This window comes from Crinia signifera, chromosome 11, assembly GCF_055691185.1.
Source record: "Crinia signifera chromosome 11, ASM5569118v1, whole genome shotgun sequence".
In the NCBI taxonomy this organism is placed as follows: Eukaryota; Metazoa; Chordata; class Amphibia; order Anura; family Myobatrachidae; genus Crinia; species Crinia signifera.
The window spans coordinates 69,595,070-69,617,888 of record NC_139227.1 but is presented as its reverse complement, the minus strand read 5'-3'; the positions used below and the strand labels follow the sequence as shown (position 1 = coordinate 69,617,888).

The window sequence follows — 22,819 nt, the reverse complement described above, 5'->3', positions numbered from 1 at the left end:
TAATAAAAGATTCTAACATTGTAATCAAGGAGGCGGATAAGGGGGGGGGATTGGTAATCCAAGACCACCCCGATTATGTAGCAGAGGCACTCCGCCAGCTGGGGGATCCCAATTTCTATACAAAACTTACCAACAACCCCACCTCCTTGTACTTGAAAGAACTCTTTGACCTTCTGGATGCTGCTAGAATGGATGGAGTCCTGTCCAAGGATGAATTCCGGTTTCTTTACACTGAACACCCCCTCACGCCCATTTATTATCACCTTCCTAAAATCCACAAATCCCTCACCACACCTCCCGGTCGCCCTATTATTTCAGGTATTAATTCCCTCACTTCTAATTTGTCCTTTTATGTTGATTTTTTTCTTCAGACACGTGTCTCTCTCCTAAGGTCCCATATTAGAGACTCTACACATTTTTTGGAAAAAATACAAACCATCACTTGGAAAGATTCATATGCTTTCCTGACTCTAGACGTACAGAGTCTATATACGCATATCCCCCATAATCTAGGGGTCAATTGTATAGGAGCCAAACTAAATAGAGATGGAGACCTTGAGGAGAGACACAGACAGTTTATCACGGATTCTATTAAGGTACTTGTTTCCTATCTGGGCGCCCACTAAGTTAATTGCGCACCATGCTATTCTCCGTAGTGAAATCTGATCGCATCGCATCGTACACACACACGATATTGAACGATGCGATGCGATGCGATCCGATTCGATTTCCCATAGGAAACAATGTGAAATGGCTCAATTTAGCCAAATTATAATAGGAACAATAGTAAATGGGCCAAAAACACCCCTGAACATTGAAATGTCCCCCCAAAAGTAGTTGACGCCACCCCGCCATCAACGTAGACCCGAAGCGTGGCGAGCGCTGCGAGCCCGCGAGGGGCGGCGGTACGCGTCCTCCGACCTTTTCATGCCCTACTATCCACTAGGGCGTGGAGTGAGAATAGAATAGTGTGGCGAGCCACCGAGCCCGAAGCGTGGCGAGCGCACGCGGATACCTTCACAGGTAAACGCGTCCCTTCGCGGGCTTCCCAGGTGTCCGCGTTGCCATGGACACCTGGGAAGACCGCGAGGGGACGCGTATAACTGTGAAGGTATCCGCGTCCCCTCGCGGGGCTCGCTGCGCTCGCCACGCTTCGGGCTCGGTGGCTCGCTGCGCTCGCCACACTATTCTATTCTCACTCCACGCCCTAGTGGATAGTAGGGCATGAAAAGGTCGGAGGACGCGTACCGCCGCCCCTCGCGGGCTCGCTGCGCTCGCCACGCTTCGGGTTCACGTTGATGGCGGGGTGGCGTCAACTACTTTTGGGGGGACATTTCAATGTTCAGGGGTGTTTTTGGCCCATTTACTATTGTTCCTATTATAATTTGGCTAAATTGAGCCATTTCACATTGTTTCCTATGGGAAATCGAATCGGATCGCATCGCATCGCATCGTTCAATATCGTGTATGTGTACGATGCGATGCGATCCGATTTCAGTACGGTGCCGTACGTAGAAAACCTGGGCGCCCAGATAGGAAACAAGTACCTCTATTAATTTTATTCTCACTCACAATTATTTTTCTTTTTTGGACACAATCTATTTACAGGTGATGGGTACGGCCATGGGGACCAGATTCGCGCCGAGCTACGCTAACCTCTATATGGGTGAGATGGAGGACAGTCTCATCTGGGGGGGACCGTTCGGCGCGAATCTGGTCCTCTATGGTCGCTACATTGACGATTTGTTCATTATTTGGGATGGGGACTCTTCACAGGCACTTTCCTTTGTAAATCACCTTAATACTAACACTTTTAATTTGCAATTTACTCACACATTTCATAAATTAAAAATTGATTTCTTGGACTTGACTCTTGAAATTAAGGAGAACATAATCTCAACGAGAACTTATTTCAAGGAAGTGAGTACAAATAACTTCCTCCATTATTCTAGTTCACATTATCCCGCATGGAAAAAGAATATACCCAAGGGACAACTGTTACGATTAAAAAGAAATTGTTCCGACCATAAAACTTTTCTAGAGCAGGCAGAGGAGTTGACTGGTTCTTTCAAAGATCGTAATTATCCTGATTCTATTCTAAATAAAGCTCTCTCGGAGACTCACTCCGTGGAAAGAGCGTCTCTCCTTGAAAAGAAAACAGACAAAAACAAAAGAAAAACAGACCAACATCAGAACAATAATGAGATTGCGTTTATTTCAAAATACAATGATCATTATTCCAAGATCAAAAATATAATTTCGAAGAATTATAATATACTTAAAAATGACCCTCTACTAGAGGATGTACTCCCACAGAGACCAAAATTCATTTTTAAGAAAAATCGATCCTTAAAAAGCCTCCTCGCACCCAGCCTTTTACCATCACAAGTGTCCAAGAAGGAGAGCACCAACAAACTTAATTGGCTAGGTCCAAAACCCAATGGTTTCTTTAAATGTGGGGCAAACCGTTGCCTCACGTGTCAATATGTACCTCAAAATTGCACTAAAATCTATATGAATGGCGAAGACAAAACCTATCACCTAAAAAACTTCATAAATTGTAACACTTGTTATGTTATTTATGTTCTACGTTGCTCCTGCAGCCTCTGCTATGTGGGCCGAACTACCCGCCCACTGAAGCAGAGGTTCCTGGAGCATAGGAGGAACATTATAAACAAAATAGCCACACACAGTGTCTCACGACACTTTTCTGCTGTACATAATGGGGATCCCAGCTCTCTGACCTTGGTAGGAGTAGAAACCATTTCGATCACAAAGAGAGGTGGGGATCGCTTTAAATCCCTATGTAGAAAAGAAGTCCACTGGATGTACCGGATGGATTCCCTCTTTCCTAATGGCCTGAACGAGGCCGTAGAACTTAATAGTGTAATTTGATTTAATATCTATAAGAAAACCCATACCCATACTGAAGGGGACATATGTTCACTTCAATAATATTACCATCACTGGGGTAGATATTACCATCATCCTCCCCACTTCACCTACATCTTTAGCAAAATACCATAATAGATATATATATATTCTATATATTATATATATTTTTTATATTTATTTTTATTTTATTTTTATTTTTATTATTTTATTATTTTATTTTATTTATATTTATTTTTATTTATTTTTCTTATTTTTATATTTATACCCATCCCTATTACCTTTGATATAAGCCTTACAGGGTATCCACCCAATATTAGGGGGACAGACGGATCTGGGGAAATTGGAGGGGGGGAGGGAGAGGGGGGGGGGAGGGGAGGGGAAAGTGTGGGTACAGCCATTACTATGAATTATTATTTAAATTCAGAATGACCTCAATGTGTTGCATCCGCACTGTAACTGATATCTTTGACTTTACATATGATTTGTATATATTCCTATATACTCCCCTACATATCTTTATATATATTTATTTATTATATATATTCTTTATATTTTTCATATATATATATATATATATATATATATATATATATATATATATGTCTCTTGTGTACTTATTTCTTTATGGTAATTACGTGTATATACTGATTTATCTATACCCTGACATTTCTTTAAGATTATGATTGTTACATATGCCCCATTTGAATAATGGGATGACAAGTTACACTAATTGCTTCGCTTTGTGATGGTTGTCATGGTTTCCATGACAACACTCTGAACCAACCACGCTATCCCCTAAGTGGAATATCTCTCTTTCCTGTTGGACACAATTTCCTTCTTTTTATTTATATATCTAGGCTCTAAGTACTTGCAGATTATACATCAACACCAGAATTAACTATTAATTTTCCTTTCAATATAAGTTATGTACACATACTGTAGATCTCTGCCAATATAGGGTGCTCACCTCTGCGATTGTTCAGAGCAGGACCCGACACGCCCATCACTGAACACGTGATCGGGCTGAATACAACATGTACGTGACGTGCAACGCACGCCACAGAGACCAAAACGAGGCGTGCAGCGCACGCCAGATACCCGTACTTCCGGGTCTAACGATATACCAGCAGTTCCAGGTCATGTGATCGGACAATTCTAACAAGTGATTGGACGCACTGCCAATCACTATGACCACCACGCAACAACAATATGATAATCACTCTCTCTCTAACCGATTGGCTAACTATCTTCTTCCTGTCAGAAGTTATAATATTTTAATAATTCGAATGTACACTCGTTTCTTTAACTTTAGATGTCTTTGTGCATTATTTCATGTATTAATAACGTTTGCCTTCTGTTGATGTTTGTTTTTTCATGTCCTATTTTATATTAAGCAATCACACAGGTGTCAAGCCTTAACTACTTACATAGGGGTATATAAACCCCAGGGTTACAAGCATTCATTCTACCTTTGACAAAGCTGCACTGCCCTAAGCAGCGAAACGCGTCAGGCCCTAACCTGGACCAGGATTAGCTGAATACACTTGGACCCTATCTACCGGACTCTTCAGCACACTGGGTGCCCATTTTCAAGCTTTGGGAGACAATTGCCCCTATACCATCCCGCACCAGCGGCTTATTGTTGCCGACACTGTATGGATACATTTCCAAGCAGGAATCACGGTTGGTCACAACAGACTGAGATCTTGACCAGTTGGTCTTAAAAATTTCCAACCTTGAGGACACCTGCCATCTGATCCCAACCCCCCCATTGGAGCCTCTAAGCGACGTGAGATACTGTGGCCTAAACAGTTTTAAGCCCTATAACATCTACCGGGCCTCCAACCTACTGTGGCCCCCACAGTCGCATCATCCTGAGGACCATTGGAATTCTGCTTTTGGGACTGGATCACAATCACCCACAGTTGTAACTATTGGGCAACACCCTCTCCCCCCCCCCCCCGATCACCACAGCTATTACCCATTTTCCATCTTATTTGAGTCCAATCTATTCAGCCTCCGGTCCAGCTATTGACCCACCTTTTTTATTATTGTATGCAATTGTTTGATGATATGTTATTTTAAATTGTTATTAAATATTTGTACGATTATTTCATCAAAACCAGCGCCACTTCTTTTTCTTGTTTGTTCGGATTTTTTTGGGGCCGACTACCCCTCTTTAAGTGGCAGCTCTTGGCTCAGCACCCGTGGTAGCGCCTGTCCGTGCACCCTAGGGAGCACACAGCTATCTTTTTATTTTCTGGGAGTGGCAGAGTTATTGAAGGGCCAGACTTAAGCCCCGCCCACACGGGGTAACGCCTTATCCGTGCTGAGTGAGGTGCTTAAGCACACATCGCAGCACATAAGCGATGCAACCACGATCTGTGCTGAGCAGTAGCGGGGGGTTACCAGGGCAAATTTGGCACCTGCGTGGGGGTGTTATTCAGCTGCTATCTGTGGGAATAGTCAATTCCCTAGGGGTTATACACAGAACAAAAAAGAGAGGCCAACTCTAAAAGTAATATATAAGAGTTAGATCAATTTTACAGGTATAAAATATTTATTTTAACAATACTAAAACATAAGCATATATAAAATATATATTGTATTAAAACAATAATGGGGGCACACTCAGTGACTACTCAAATTACTCAGTCCTGGTTGGATGGGGAACACTCTTTGGTACAATTTTAATGATCAATATGGTTTTCTCCCTGCTGGATTCCACAACCATGCATGGTTGGTAGCACACCGCTGGGGGTAGATGTGCTGAGCAGTGTTTTGCTAGACAAGACACTGCGATCTAGCAGGATAGACAGTGCTATCTTAGAAATGGGGCTTTAATCGTCCCGTGTGTATGCCCCATTGCTCAGACTGTGAAAATCATTGGTGAGTGAACTGTGTATGAATGTGTGACAGGGTAGCGAATTTTTAGCGATTCTCTCACAGATTTACATAGGGCGGGTTTTCACTTTGGGCATCGGCTAATCAAGCAGTCATCTGAAAATTTGCAGATCAGCGATCAGGTCTGCATCAGGCCCATTGATGGTTGTATATGCTGAATGGTTATTAAGCTCATTATTATGCATGTTCATATGACTGGGGTTCTCGAGCAGTTGACATCCAGGCAAAACACAGCAGATCCAACAGGGTAGTACTCTATGGGTGAAATTTAATAGGATGAGAGATTCAGAAAGTGAGAGATTTGGGAAGAAATCTCCAGTTTTTTTAAAGCGGCAATCATTTACACTGCAAAACCAGTTTGATTTTGCAGTGTAAATGATTGCCGCTTTAAAAAAAACCTGGAGATTTCTTCCCAAATCTCTCACTTTCTGAATCTCTCATCCTATTAAATCTCACCCTATATTTCCTTTTTATACATTGACAATGTAGTGTTGATTGAATTTACTCAGTACCAGTTTAAAAATCCAAACCATAAATGTCACATCCTGCACTCTTCCAGTGTCCAAAATATGATTCACATTTGTGCTACAGTTCTTGGAACTATTTTCCAGAGTATTTGGGGCAGCTGCTCCTCTGGATCATCAAGGGTTTAAAAGATCTAGACCAGACACCAAGAACTAGGAAGATGTCAATAGTATTTCAACTAACACTCAACTCATTCCATCCTGGGATGTGGCCTCACCCCATACCAATGGCCCTTCAATAGGGAATCATATTTTGGAGAGCAAAAAGCAGTGATCTTTATATCTTTCATCTCCAAAATGTCTTCAATTCAATATGGGCTCTCCTATAGGGCCTTATTCTTGTTCATGCTTTCTGACAAAATCCTTCTTAGATGGACAAAACCATGTGCACTGCAACTTGTACAGAGAGAATGAGATTTGGGTGGTGTTTTACTTCAAAGTGAGATCTATATTGCATAAAGCAGCCTGTATTTACCCTGCACAGAAACAAAATAACTCACCCAGATCTAATTGTCTCTGCACATTTTACATCTGCCCCCCTGCAGTGCACATGGTTTTGTCCATCTAAAGGCTCCATACATTAGTCCGACTTGTCCTAAGGACAAGTCGGACCTGATTTCCCCCTGCAGCTCCCCGGGAGGGGGACACACGATTAGGCACTGATGTGCCAAGTTGCGCATGCGATGTATCATTTGCAACTCCCAGGGAGCTACAAGGTGGAGGGAGCAGGGGGGCAAGGGACATCCAGGTGGCGGGTGGAGGACGCTGCGAGGTGGCTGGGGGGCGCTGCTAGTAGCCCAGAGGCAGCGGATGCTGCGGGGGACACAGGCGGCAGTAAAGTAGAGGCGGGCAGGGGGAGTCGGGAGCTGTCAGCGCTGGAGAAAAAAAAAAGCCCATACAATGAATGGGAGGCCTGTGATTGGCTGAGCGCTCTCTCAGCCAATTGCTGACTGGCTGAGAGAGCGCTCAGCCAATCACAGTCTGCCCATTCATTGTATGGGCTTTTTTTTTCTCCAGCGCTGACAGCTCCCGGCTCCCCCTGCCTGCCTCTACGTTACTGCCGCCTGTGTCCCCCGCAGCGTCCGCTGCCTCTGGGCTACTACAAGCGTCCCCCGCCCCATCCCCCTGCTCCCTCCACCGGACGGAGCATTGACAGCTCCCTGCTCCGGCTCCCCCTGCCCATCTCCCTCGCCAGCATCCGCCGCCTGTGTCCCCTGCCCGGCTGCACATAAGATTTAGCAATTCTTATGTGCAGCCGGTCCGACCTCCCAACTGTGACCCGATGCGCACGGGACCGCGCATTGGGTCGGACCGGGTGTCTACCTGCGATTTGGCCCGATTTCACTGCCCGATCCATCTGAATCGGGTGAAATTGGAACCAAATCGCATAGTGTATGGGGGCCTTAAGAAGGATTTTGTCAGAAAAAGTGAACTAGAATAAGGCCCTAAGGGGCAGATTTATTAAGCTTGGAGAAGAGATAAACTGGAGATAAAGCGGAGAAAAGGAAAAAGGAGATAAAGCACCAGCCAATCAACTCCCCACTGTCTTTCTCAAACACAGCTGATTGGCTGGTGCTTTATCTCCTTTTACCTTTTCTCCGCTTTATCTCCAGTTTATCTCTTCTCCAAGCTTAATAAATCTGCCCCATAGTGTCTAACCATACTTTTCTTAAGGTTTTTTTGATATTATAACAAACTAGGGCACGTTCGACTGACAGGCAAAAGTTTATGCTTATGCAATTTTCAAGTTTTGTAAAGTGAAAATGTTTTACATTTAATGGACCCTTTATAGGCCTTTAACCCCTTCGTGGTATGACTGAAAATTTGCTCAGACTGAGCTGTGCTTTCTCTGGTCTGTTGAAGGGGCCCGCGCACCCCTCCCCCACTGCAGAGACCGGTCAATGGCAGCAGCATAGGCCAGTGGGCTGAGCAGGGGAGAGAGGCAGCCGCAGCAGCCTGTGCATTGGTACCCCCTGCAAATATATATATTTTTTTTTTGCAGGGGCGTGACCACCATGCCCCCTTCACTGACCACACCCCCTTTTTATTGGGGCCCGGTGGAACTTTCAGTGGCCCAGGTTGTCTTTAGAAAGTCATAAGCTTTCCAACAACATATCACAATGCATAAAAACAACAGAAATAGCATGGTCCCTTATGACCGCACCCTTACGGGGTCGTTCCATTAAACCCATCTTCGAACTTAGATTGCAAAGTTTGAAGATGATTAGTTAAAGCTTTTGAGAGTTATCGTGGAACGTACACACACACACACACACACACACACACTTCATTCAATTATAGTTATGTAGATTCTCCCTCTCCTTACAGCTTTCCCCTTATGTTCTGCCACTTACACCTAATTATCATGCACTGGGCGATTCTCCAAAAAAGTAAACAATCTGAAGTCACCTGCATGGCTAATATTTTTGGGAAGCTATTTGATACCACTCTTCGGAGAGTATTCTTTACGACTCTATATTTGTTTAGCACCTTCTAGAAGATAAAATATATAATCTACTTGGTTATTATGGGCAACATCCCATCTTCAATGTAAATGTAAATCTACCCCAGTGTGTATATTAAATCTATACTCTTCCCAAATAGAGCAAATATATAATAATTATTGTATTGATATAGCGCCCTTTCTCCAATCAGACTCAAGGCGCTTAACAGAATGAGTGTAATACAGTACAGGAACAATGAGGTAACGTAAAGCTTTTCATACATGATACTTAATGGTACTACGGAAAGTTTTGAAGAATTCTATAGTGGGGCCTCTCAGACTGTGCGGGGAAGTGAGTTCCATAGACTCACAGCCGCATGTATAAAAGCTTGACCCCCACATGAATTAAGGGAAATTCTAGGTATTGCTAAAAGTCCTTCAGTATGGGACAGTATGGAATCAGAAGCTGCTCCAGGTACCTTGGGCCTTGGTCATGTCAGGCTTTGAAACTGGTAATCTTGGAGATGGTTTAATATTTTATAGGCAGCCAATGAAGGGAGTAGAGAATGGGAGAATTATTCATTTAGTTGCGACTGTTCATGCATTTAAAGCTGGCCAAACATTACTGCGACTTCTCCGAGGGGATGGTGATGTATGGTAAGGCTGCATGTCCTATGATGACATGTCACAGCTTCCCATAGATCATGGCCTTGAGCCATGTCTGAGCCACCCTGAAGACCCTAGTGCTGCCTTAGAACTGGCGGTGGAGCTGCTGGACCCACCAGTATTGGTCATTCCAGTGTTCCAGTTGCAGCTTTGCACTGGCAGACCTTGCTCTGCTTCTATGTCTGCATACCTCGGGACTGTGCCGTGGCAAACACAATGCCTTGTTGATCTAGTCATCAAGTCCTAGATCCTGGAGGAACAGCCTTGTTGAATTTTGGTCCCATCAAACCTAAGAAACAGGACTGATGTGAGGGTATGGATGGATAACAGATCAGGATACCAGATCAGAATTGTCATTCCTTCTTTAAGAAAATGTTCCTTGTCAGAAGGGTGGTACAGGCATGAGGTGTAAGCCGGTTACACACTGAAGTGATGTTGGCCCGATGCGCCGTTTCCTAGCAACAAATCGCCTATATTGCTCAGTATGTACAAGTGACTGCTCTTTTATGGTCACTAGTGGCAGACGCTAGATTTGATGTGCTGCACATCAATCCTAGCAATATCGCTAGTGATATTGTGCACATTACCAAGTATGTGTGGCAAATCGGCCAACATGCGCTATGTCAGTCTGATTTGACATCACCTTGCCACTCAAAATACAACTTAAAGGGAATCCCAACAATGGTTGTTATAGTGTGTACAGGAGCAACAATAAACTGTATGTGAGCAAACGATACAATATATCATTTTCATTAAGATTGCAGTGTGTTTGTGTGTATGCTCAATCTCGCTAGTTCTGGGCTCAAGGGAACTCATTAGAGTCTAAACGATTTTTTGGTCACTCCAGTGTGTACCCAGTTTTAGAAAATGGATCACTTTGGTTAAGTATCAGATAAATATTAATTGAGATAATCGGTTATTGAAATATGAAGGCTGATTCTACCATCTCAGTGAGTACCTCTTGGGTAGGGGTACCATTAGTTTACCAATTGTAGCAGTCTGATACGTGATATTGCCTATTCACAAAATGACAGCCTGATGCAGAGTTAAACGCAAGTTGGCCACAATGGCTCCTGCATTGCGTTCACAGGAATAAAGTCATATTTTTGCTGATATGTAGAGTTCTTGACAATTATCCGTATGTTTAGTTTGACAGCTGTTACCAGCTGGGTGCACTTGCACCGGTCCATGCTTCACCTGGAAACATGTATTTACACTTTTGGTCAAATTTTCATAGCCTGAAGATGCATCAACCTGCCCTCTCTGAACTCTGGTTACACGAGACCTCAGATAATCCCTTGTTTTCACTGTTATAGATGCGACTGAAATGAATATGATTCTGCATCGCTAGTAGTTACCTGCGCAGTGAGAAAAGTATGCAAACAGGAGAATGGTCTTTATCACCCGAAGAGTGCTACACAGCTTAAAGAACCAAGTTACCCTGGCTCCATGTACCTCTAATCTTCTCTCCCCACACATGTCCCTGCATAGCACTGTTGGTCCTGGGGACCCCCACCCTTCAGAACTTACCTACCCAGGCTGAAGCCTGGGACTGTTCCCGGTGGCCCTGGAGCGGTGTCTACCGGGATGATAAATGTGTAAAAGATAGATTAAAACCATTGGGTTCTGCTGTAGAACTATGAATCCCAGCAAGCCTGGACTGCATACTGGGACTTGCAGAACCACAAGTCCCAGCATGCGGCCCATTAATGGGATTGGTGGGACTCTTAATTCCACAGCAGAAGCAATATTTAAATAAATACACAAATACACCTGAAAAATAAAACTTTATTACATACACAGCCCTTTTATACTGATACTTATCTATCCTGACCCCGTAGGTAGCTCTCCGTCCGTCCATCAGCTGGTCCAGAAGAAATCCATAGGGGTACCTGTGGAAGGAAATTATGCATAAGGTCACACATGATACCCATTACATTTATAACAAACCATAATGCCTATTACACATCTGACACATAAGTGCCACTTACCTACATGCTCTTTGCTAGAAACTGCTCGTTTCTAGGGGCTTCATGCTCGATGCCAAGGAGCTTCATGCTCGTTGCCAAGGGGGACTAAAATTGCTCGTTGCCAAAGGGGACTAAAATTGCTCGTTGCCAAGGGGGGCTAAAGTTGCTCTTTGCCTAGGGGGACTAAAACTGTTGCCAAGGGGGGCTAAAGTTGCTCGTTGCCAAGGGGGGCTAAAGTTGCTCGTTGCCAAGGGGGGCTAAACATGCTCGTTGCCAAGGGGGACTAAAATTGTTGCCAAGGGGGACTAAAATTGATGCCAAGGGGGCCTGAAATTGCTAGCAGGGAGTGATAGTGCCGAGCAGGGAAAGAGGGTGGGAGGGAGTAGTGTGGAACAGGGGGTGAGGGAGGGAGTAGTGTGGAACAGGGAGGGAGTAGTGTGGAGCCCGTTCCCCCCCCCCCCCCTGTCAGGGGAAGTGTGCGGTCGGCACCCCCGCCCGCTCCCGGCTCCCCGCTTTACCTGACCTGAGACGTGCACTCATTGCTATTTAAAATTCACATCTCCCGCTGGACCACGCTAGCCAATAGGCGCTCGCGGTCCAGCAGCCACCAGTTGATTGGCTGCTGGACCGCAAGCGCCTATTGGCTTGCGGTCCAGCGGGAGACGTGGATTTTTAATAGCACCACGTGATGTCTCCCGTACAGTAGCGGGGAGCCGGACGGGAGCTAGCGGGGGAGATGGCGCGGTAGACGTGCACTCACTGCTATTTAAAAATTCACATCTCCCGCTGGACGGCGCTAGCCAATAGGCACTCGCGGTCCAGCAGCCACCAGTTGATTGGCTGCTGGACCGCAAGCGACTATTGGCTAGTGGTCCAGAGGGAGCCGTGGATTTTAAATAGCACCACGTGACGTCTCCCATACAGTAGCGGGGAGCCGGCCGGGAGCTAGCGGGGGAGATGGTGCTTGGCGCGGCAGAGAGAAAGTGCAGGGGAGCGAGCGAGCTGGCGGTGCCGGCACAGCTCCGGCGCCTTGATAGCTTCCAGCGCCCGGAGCTGGTGCTCCACCGGCACCGCCCGCGCTACGCCTCTGCTAAAGTGATGATTTGTGAAGATGTGGTGGGAACAGGTATAGTCAGGCACTTCCCTCACTTCCCACGCTCTCCACTCTCAGGTAGGGATGGGACATCGAAAGAAAACCAGTTGAATGATGTTTTTCAACATTGGTTAGAAAACATCATTTAGACCTAAACATTGGTACTCTAAAACCGATATTAACCAATGTTTCTATATATATTTCAATAAACTGTCTACTTAAGAATACACTTATGAAATTATAAATAATCCTTCTATTAAGTTTATCTTGTTGGAGGCTTACAGTTTACACACACATTGGATATATGATTCATGTTTTGAGGGGAACAAAAACATTACAGAGGGGGAAAAAATGAAGCATTAACTAGCTGCCCTTTATTGCAGCAACTCACAATCTGCTATTTTTAAATATTTTGAAGGTACTTCCGTGTCTTTGCGGCCACCGCTTACACCAGTTACATTAGCCGCTATGTGAATCGTGATTGTCCCCTCACGATTGCTCACCACGCTTCAGGCTCGGTGGCTCGCTCTGCTTCGCTCGCTACAACATTACTAAAGGTAATAGATGGTGGCGTGGACCCCGAAAATAGCCCTCGTGGCTCGCCGTATGCTACATAAGTTGCATAGCGTAAGCGGCTGCAAAGATGAGGAAGTACAATTTTTAACTTGATTTATAACAGTAAGAACAGGCTAATAACTTAAGTTGAACATAGAAAATACCAAAAATCTGTACATACAATGCAACATAGAACATACTGTACGTTGAAAAACTGGCCTTATTTTGTTGCAATATATTATAGGAGTATACTATACAGTACGTTTAATGTTATCACTTCTTCTTTAGTAAATCTTTTTTTCTTTCTTCTCTCTCAACTGAAGTCTGTATCATCACCACACACAGGACCATATGCACTCAGCTTCAAAAGTGATAAAGTGGAGAGTGATAACCCACCAACCAATCCGCTCCTGCCTGACATTTTTTAAACATAGTCTGTGACATGTCAGGTAGGAGCTGATTGGCTGGTGGTTTATCACTCTCCATTTTATCACTTTTGAAGCTTAGTGCATCTGGCCCGGTGTGTGTTACCGTTTTGTATCTGTTTTTTAGTTGTTAATGGATATAAAACAAGGAGTGAGCTGGCTGCCGAAAGCAGTGGCAGCACCACACAGTGACACATAAAAGAAAAAAAACATTGGAAAATTGAGAAAAACATTGGGGGAGAAATGTAGCGATGTTGAGAAAACATTGGATCCTCAACATTGCAGGGTTAAACATTGAACATTGGAACCAAAAATCCGATGTTACCGATGAAACATCATATGATTACCCATCCCTACTTTCAGGTCATTGAAGATGTTGCAGCCAATCCTGGAATGCAGGTTGGATGACGTCACTGTAGATGTACCGTAGTGACCATGTAAATACAAGACAGGGACAGGATAGACAATAAGGAGGTTATCTCAGTAATCCAGAAAAAGTCAACAGGGCACAATGACCTCTGACCCCAGTTTACACCTATGCATACTTGCACACCAAAATTAAAAAAAACTGTGCCAGTACCTGACAACACTACCTATTCTATGGGATGCACCCATGTGTGTCTGGCAGATAGGATTAACCAAACAAGACAAGGGGATTATTAACAGGGTCACAGTTAGTCCCATGGTTGTAGCCTCTCTGCATTCTGGCTCAGGGTTGCCTACCCTCCCGAAATGGCCGGGAGTCTCCCGAAAATCGGGTCCCCCTCCCGGCCCCCCAGAAGGGTGGGCAATCCTCCCGGATTCAGGGGGGACCCCCGCTGTGCCCCCGATCGCATCATTTAAATTCCGCAATCCGCGGGTCTCCGAGGAGGGAGCGGAGCTAAAATGGCAAAATCGCATCATTTTAGCCCCACCCCCTCCACGGAGATACGCAAATTCACCCCCGAGCAGCTGCTGAAACTCTCCTCTCCGGGCACTTGATGGGGACAAGTCGGGCTAATGTATGGGGGCCTTAAGTAACTGTGAGAGGGGTGTAGGGGCGGTGCGGTGTGGTGCCCGCTGCAGTGCAGGGGTCGTCGGACCACTTACCTGGCATCAAACCCTCTCACCTTCAGGCCGTGCCAAATCACGGTCCTGGAAACTCCGGCACCCGGACACGATGGACCTTCCTCCCGATGGATTCCTCTTCCAATGTTCCTCACTGCACTGTCAGGAACAAAAGGGTGATTAATAAGGCTCCACCATTTAACTCAGAGAGTTGAAGGTGGAGGGGTTATGGGTGGCCGTGACCTTCACCAGCTGGGTGAATGGTCATCATTGGCCGGAGCCTCAGCCACCCAGTTTCACCTATAGGCACTTGGGCACCCATGTGTTTAGATAGGGGACTCACACGTTTGTAAAAAGTCCCTAAGCCGGTACGTAGGGGGAGGGGAGACAGACAAACGTAAATACTACTCACTCCCAGGCTCCTGTCACCTTGACGGGCGCTCTCCAGCACCTGTAGGGGAAACCTATCCTGTAACCTTCCCTAACACGAGACTAATTGCCTTCAACATCAATACATTAAGCCTCAGGTATCTAGTCCCTCAAACAATTGACTAATATACAAAACAGTAGCATGTCAAAAACACACAAACAGCAACAATAGGGACAGAGAATACAATGGAAGTTTACTTACCAACCTCCCCTTACCTAGAATCGGCAATACTAATAAGAGCCGCCACGGAGCCCACTGTTCCCAGGTACAGGACCTCTTGGAAGAGGATGAAAATCACCACTTCCCTTCAAGAGGCCTAAAATGACTGACAGGCCATTAGCGATGGTGCAGGCCTAGAGCCTGACTAATCAATTACTCAAGTGACTCTGGCCTAGTGCCAGGGTCACTTACCACTCTTACCACTCACTTACCACGCTTCAGGCTCGGTGGCTCGCTACGCTCGCCACACTATTCTATTCTCAACTCCACGCTTTGGGTTGACGTTGATCGTGGGGTGTCGTTACCAATTGTGGGGGCCATTTCACACTTCAGGGTGGCTATTTGGCCTCTGTGGGCCATTTAACATTGTTCCCTATGGAAAAATCGTGTCAATTGAGGCATTGAACAGTAAAATCGGGTCAATTGAGAAATTTAACATTGTTCCCTATGGGAAATCGCGGGCATCGCATCGGTCGCGTCGCACCTGATTTTTAGTGCATTCAATGCCCGCGATGCCCGCAATTTTTTTACCTGCGATGCCCACGATTAAAATCGTGGGCGCCGTGCTAGGTAAAGAGTACCGAAATTTAATAGGATGAGAGATTCAGAAAGTGAGAGATTTGGTAAGAAAATCAAACTGGTTGATTTTGCAGTGTTTGTCGCTTTAAAAAAAACAAAAACTTTAAAACCCCTTTCTCTCCCTGACACCCTCTCTCTTTCTCTCTCTGTTTCTCCCCCTTTATCTCCCTGTCACCCTCTTTCTCTCTCATCCTTTATCTCCCTGACACCCTCTCTCTCTCTCTTTCTATCTCTATCTCATTCTCTCTCTACCTGACCCCCCCCCCCCCTCCTTCCATGTCTCTCTACCAAGCTCCCTCAGTCTATCTTTCATGCCTCTTCCTGACATTCTTTATTATCCTTTCTCTCCCTGACACCCTCTCTTTCTATCTCTCCAACTGGCACCCTCACTATATCTTGCTCGCCTCTTTCTCTCTCTCCCTCCCTGACATTTTCTCTCTCACTCCTGTTCACATCCCTCCATTTCTCTCTCTTGCTTCCCCAGTGGTGTAACTATTAATTCTGCGCCCCCTGCCGAAAATGCAGGGGGGCGCCCCCCCTCCTACCCCTGTTTGGCCATTACCTCCTGCCGCATCCGTCTGCGCCGGGTCCTGGCTCTCCCAGCTACTGCTGCTGCTAATACAGAGGGCCTTATTTTGGTTCATTCTTTCTGACAAAATCCTTCTTAGATGGACAAAACCATGTGCACTGCAGGGGGGGCAGATGTAACATGTGCAGAGAGAATTATATTTGGGTGAGTAATTTTGTTTCTGTGCAGGGAAAATACTGACTGCTTTATTTTTACACTGCAATATAGATCTCACTTTGAAGTAAAACCCCACCCAAATCTAATTCTCTCTGCACAAGTAACACCTGCCCCACCTGCAGTGCACATGGTTTTGCCCATCTAAGAAGGATTTTGTCAGAAAGAATGAACCAAAATAAGGCCCAGAGAGAGAGAGAGAGAGAAAGACAGGATAAAGAGGGTCTCTGGCTCCCCTGCATATTGACGCTGGGTCCCTGCTCATCTGGCCACCCCTACCGGGTCTCAGGCTCCTCCTCCCACTGCCGCCGGGTCTCAGTCTCCTCTGCTCTCTGCCACCGGATCTCCTGTTCCTCCGATCCCTGCTGTGTAAAAAAAAAAAAAATTAATATAAACTTCACAAGGGTGCAGGGGATTGCCTGCTGGCCCGGACCCCATAGCAGCTACACCCCCTAAACCCTCCATAGTTATGCTAATGATAGAGTAGATATTGGAAATCAAATGAGTACAGAGCCTGGGGACACACCTTCTGTTAGTGAAAGTGCAAAGGAGGTGGAGTCATGATAGGAGACAGAGGAGTCAGAGAGTAAGGAGGACAGCCAGGAGAGGGCAGTATCCTCTAGACCAGTGACTTTCAACCTTTTTACCTTGCGGCACACTAAATAACCTTTTAAAATTGCCACGGCACACCATGAGATCCCCACAGGGCAAAACTCATTGGCCCCCACAGGAAAAAAAACAAACATTTTGGACCCCATGTAAAAAGCAATCACACTGGTCCCCACAGGTAACAAAAATAAAATACATTGGCCCTTTACATGAAAAGAAGAGACCAGTAAATGACAGTCGAACTGGTGGTGGCTGTAAACTGGTTTGGGCATCTCTAGATCTCGGGGCACACTTGAGAACAGCTCAAGGCACACTAGTGTGACACGGCACAGTGGTTGAAAAACACTGCTCTAGACCCAAGGCAGTAAAGGATTTGTAGCCCACAGTAGGGATATACATCGGAAGCCCACCATAAAAGGGTGGCTGGGCTTCGGCCATCAAAACATTTGATGCTAAGTGGTGGCAACTGAATATCGCATCAAAATAATTCAATAAGGCAGTTTCAGTGGAGTGCAGAGAACTGAATCCAGAATGGAATGGGTTAAGCAGGGAGTGTGATTAATGAAAGGCAGTAAGGCGGTTGTAGACAAATGCGCTAAAGAAGTTTTGAGGCAATAGGAATCAGAGAGATGGCCGGTAGCTGGAGAGATTGTTAAGCCCCGTACACACTGGTCAATAAATGAGGAATTTAGCTCATTTTAGCCCTTCTGAGCGATTTTCATTTTATGTCCGATGCATGCTCCTGCGGGTCATTAGCAAGAGATCGTTAACAAGGGCCATGCCGAATACATGCAATGGCCCTTGCTCTCCCCCTCCTGCTGTGGTCATCCGCTGGCTTAACTGTGCATGCACAATGGGTTCCCACGGCCGATGATGTCGCCAGCTGTGGAGATCGCAGGTGTATACGCAGAGGCGTAACTAGGACTTTGTGGGCCCCATAGCAAAATTTCTAATGCTCCGTAGCAGCTGCATCCCCTGCACCCACGGTAGTTCCGCAACTGTGTATACGCACCTTTAGGATCAAGGGTAGTTTTAAGGCACAAGTGTTATTTAAAATTATGTATTTGTCCATCATTTTTTTATAACAGTATTTTCCAGTGCTAGCAACTGAAGTTGTCCATATATACATTGTACATACATAGTTGCTAAGATTTGAAAATTTATTCTACTACTACTCCCTTTGTTGCAGAATAAATTATTTTAAAAATTGGTGTCCACAAAGATAAAGGCAGACGCAGCAGCCTATCAGTAGTCAGATGTGGGTGTTATTTCCACTTTATTTATTCATGTCAGAAACATAAACCATCATTATGTCATTTGTAACAGATGCCACTTACAATACCAAAGGACAAATGGCGCTAACAGCAATATCATCGGTGCTATCCATTATGTGGGAAACGTTCCTGACATACAGCATAATACTCCCAGAGTCCGAATAGTCACTGGGGCAGATGACTTAACAAGAGATAAATTCAAGGGTGATAAAGAGAGATAAACGTCCAGCCAATCAGCTCCTAACTGCCATGTTACAGGCTGTGTTTGAAAAAAGTCAGTAAGGAGCTGATTGGCTGGACGTTTATGTCTCTTTATCACCCTTGAATTTATCCCTTGTTAAGGCTTAATACATCTGCCCCAGAAAGTTTGTGGCACTGCAGCGTGTCACTGGTGTAGGTGCCAGTGTGACTGCGCTGGCTGCCCAGTCACACACACACCCCCTCTCTCATACACACACGGAGCACAGCTGCTCACACTGCTACAACAATCACAGTGTTCCTTTCCTAGTGAAATCCCGCCATTACACCAGCCAATCAGGTCTAGGTCTGGCAAACTCTCCGCCCCTCTGCGCTCGCCTGATTGGCTGATTGCGTGTATGAAATGCATGGCGGCAGCGCTGAGTTAGTAGCAGCACCTGTCCCTGTGTATGTCAATAGCTGCGGAGGCGGTAGCAGCTGTAAGTGAGCAGACAGGCGCGTAGTAAGCAGCAGGCGGCAAGGTGATTTCTGGGTCCATCCTTCGCTTCTAGTACCTGGCACCGAGCTGTGGGACGAGCAGAACCTACAACGAGAGTAATGGCTGCTACGCTGCTGGAGGTGGGTAGTCTGATATTGGAATGTCTGATCTGTTGTTCACGGTTCCGTGTTTCTGTGTGTGAGTGCGTACAGCTGTGCTACGTGCAAGGACTGTCGATCACCCATGCAATCATATTGTCATGATTGAGGGAAATAATCTATTGTCATTTTGATGTTCATAGTACTTATTGCCACTTCCTTTCTCCTCGTTTCCTCTTTCATATAAGGTTGTGTTATGCAGTAGACAAAATCTTAAACTTTTCTCAATATTGAAGTTTAAATAGGTCCGAGGCAGGTATTCAATACGGCCGGCGAGGGGGTTAAACAGTGAGGATTGCAGAAAATCCTCGCTGTTTAACCCCCTGCGCCGGCCACTCGCTCTATTCAATGTTCTGGGGAAATCCTCGCTATCACAGGACGGCGAGGATTCCCACAGTGAGACCCGCGGCTAATGCGGTGATCCCGCTGTATTTAGCCACGAGTCTCACTGCTTCTGGAGCCGCATACGCCAATTCCCCCCCCCCCCCCTCGCTCAAAATGGAGCGAGGGGAAATTGGCGTATGAGGGGGCTGCATTGAATACTGACAGGGTGAGTGGTGACAGCGAGCAGGAAGCTCTGCTTGCCCACAGCATTGAATACCTGCTCTTGTTTTGTCCAAAGCTGGGATGGATCTGTCCAAATCAATGCAACTCTTCAATTGCAGGTGTATGTATAAGTGTTTATGGGGGGGGGATTTCAAGTCATCTGGCTACTTGGGTTGGTTGGATCCCATGCTGGTGGTGCACAGTATGTGGCCATCATTCAGGCATCCTTTTATCGCCTCACTCTGGCCAAGCACCTTTGCCACATCTCTGATGGATAGAAGCCGAGAACAGCCGGGGCCACCTGACAGGGTATATGTACTTTATAACTGGGATGTGCATGCTTGACCTAGGATCAGAACATGCGCTAGCCAACAGATGGAAGATCAAATGCTGGTGTGGACTGAGTCTTGGCTTAGTGAGGGTGGCCTAAAATATTCAGAGGGAGGAAGAGAGGGGCATTATCAGATGTGAGTGGCTAAAGCTGGGGACCTACAGATTATTTGGTGGGAACTAAAATCTAGAAATGTATGGGAGCGAATGACCATCAAAAATTTCCTCCCTAATTCTGGAAACCAGAAAGACAAATTGGTTAAATCAAACTAACAGGTCAAACACCTTGATCCTAGTAATTGTTTCTCTGATCTCCAGCATTTGGGAGCAAATGGAAATTTGCTCCCTTACACTACCTGACTTCTGTTCCCACCAGATTGGACAGATACATTTGTAGGTATTTACCCAGCTTAGTACTGTGGGTGAGAGGGTCTGAGTAGTGCAGAAGATAAGGCACCGCATACAATGCTGGCTAGAAGTCAGGTGGGAAGATGATTAGCTCTGTTTTGATATTTCTACCTCCGTGGGTAGAGGAACATGGGTCCTCTAGCTGGCACACATAGAATGAGTCCAGAGGAAGTCATACTGCTTTCAGACTGCAAATGCAGGGTTGCATTGGTACTTTGATACGGGTCAGTCCTGGTGCGACCCTGCATGTGCAGTCTGTTGATCGCATAAGCGAACCAGCAATATTACTGGTTCGCTGACAAGTGGGGATGTGGCGAAGCATCAGGGGTGGAGGCAGAGCTGCCTCTTCCATAGCGGGACCACTGTAACTGTTTTGTCTCCTCATTCATACATGTGGAGGAACACCATGCTGTCTCAATCTGTAGCATAGGCAACCCCATCATTTGATGGAGCTGGCTTTGGGTGCAAATTATGAAATATAGGATTGCAGCAGACATCAGATGTCCCACTGACACATAGGGCTGATACTAAATATTTGCAGTTTCTTCCCGATGGATGTCTTTGCACATGTCCAGCTTGCAATATTCTGGTTTGGCAAATTGTGCGTGTGCAGTGCAACTATTGGGATGTGGTTTGTATTCAGTTCTGATCTGGTGTCTGCCTTGGTTGTTCCACAAGTGGGTTACTGCAGTGGCTAATGTACAGTAATGCACCTTTCTGCACAACAAATGAACACATGGTATGTTCTTGTAATATTGCCATGGCTTTTATAGTACTGCATTCCTTTTAAGTAAGATATTTTGACTGCATATCTAGAAAGCTTACCACTCTTCTTATACTTGACAGATGATAACAAACAGTCTGGAGATCTTCTCTTCGCTCAGTCCTCCTATGGATGAAACAACACTTGTTTCTTCCTGTGCTGCACCAAAGGTTACAGGACTGTCATCCTCCTTACGATACAAGACTGAGCTGTGTAACAGATATGCAGAAAGTGGCTTTTGTGCTTACAAAAATCACTGCCAATTTGCCCATGGCCTGAGTGACCTCCGTCCACCTTTTCAGCACCCAAAATACAAGACTGAATTATGTCGTTCCTTCCATTTGCTTGGCACCTGCAACTATGGCCAGCGGTGTCTGTTTATACATGGAGACAATGAGCGGCGGGAATCGGCTGACACAATCCGACTTCGACAACGTCGTCTATTGCCATTTTACAGCAAAAAGCAATGTCGTCTCTGGCGCTCCCCTGCAGGCTGCCCTTATGGTTCAAACTGTCTATTTCAGCACCCAAGGGCTGTTCGTGATGTCTGCCGTCATTTCGCTGCACTTGGTGTCTGTCCTTATGGCGTCCACTGTCTTTTTAAGCACCCACCACCTCCAGACCGCTGGGGAGCGGGAAGCAATGCTGGAAGTGGCTCCATCTCTCCTTCTGAACCAGACACAGATACTGGGAATGATCTCTTCAGTGACGCCTCAGCTAACAATGCTTTTAACTTTTCAAGTCTGCTCTTACCACTTGCTCTTCGTCTGCAGATCCTGGGAGAAGATGACCCATCTGAGATGAGTCATCCAAACTTTACAGAGGATGGAAGCTCCCAGGGACTAGACTCTTCTTGACAAGCTACTAGATACATGTATTGTGGCGGTTAGAACCAGGCACAGTTCAGGTTCGGTTTTAAATGGATGAGCAAATTATTTTAATGAATGCCTATGTGGCTCTTATGTACATAAATGTTTAAATTATTCCTTTATCCCTATATGTAACTTTAATATTTCTAATGGACCTTCATTAGGTGTTTTTATTGGACAAGATGTGTTTATATCACTAATTAAAAACCAGTTTCTAAAAATTTGTCTAATTTGTCCATCTATGTTCTCAAGGCTGATTGTCATAGTCGAACAATGTGACCTGTGTTCAGATGCCTGGGGCCACCAGTATCTCACATCCCAATGCATATATGATCAGTCTTGTAGCTGTGTTTCTCCTTTCCTTACACCTGGGCTGATTAACCTTCCCTTAACGATTGTAAAACAACGGGTCCCGCTTCTCTGCCACCACACCCCTCCCTCTGGGCATGCACGAGATCTCGTGCGCAGCCTGGAGCCAGCAGCAGGGCTAGCATTGTCCCTGCAGTGGGGGTAGGACAATGCTACCCCTGAGCTGGCAAAGCAGCTGGGATGGATTAACACCTTGAAGGCTGTTAAAACATCGCCCCAGCCGCTAGTTACTGGGGTGATCGCAGGGGACAGCCCTGCTGAGTGTTACTAGGAGCTGTAGACAAAAAGGTTAGATATCGAAGAGAGGATATCAAAAGTCTCCCGG

The 22,819-nt window shown here is 45.7% G+C and overlaps 1 protein-coding gene across 1 annotated transcript; it reads left to right on the top strand.

The window, feature by feature from the left end:
- The first annotated feature begins 19,012 nt into the window (after positions 1 to 19,012).
- Positions 19,013 to 22,346, top strand: LOC146046327 (uncharacterized). Its single transcript, XM_083165585.1, has 2 exons — positions 19,013 to 19,191; positions 21,340 to 22,346. Exons 1-2 carry the CDS (start codon positions 19,171 to 19,173, stop codon positions 22,111 to 22,113), a joined length of 795 nt encoding a protein of 264 aa, XP_083021711.1. The 5' UTR covers positions 19,013 to 19,170; the 3' UTR covers positions 22,114 to 22,346.
- Positions 22,347 to 22,819: the final 473 nt, after the last annotated feature.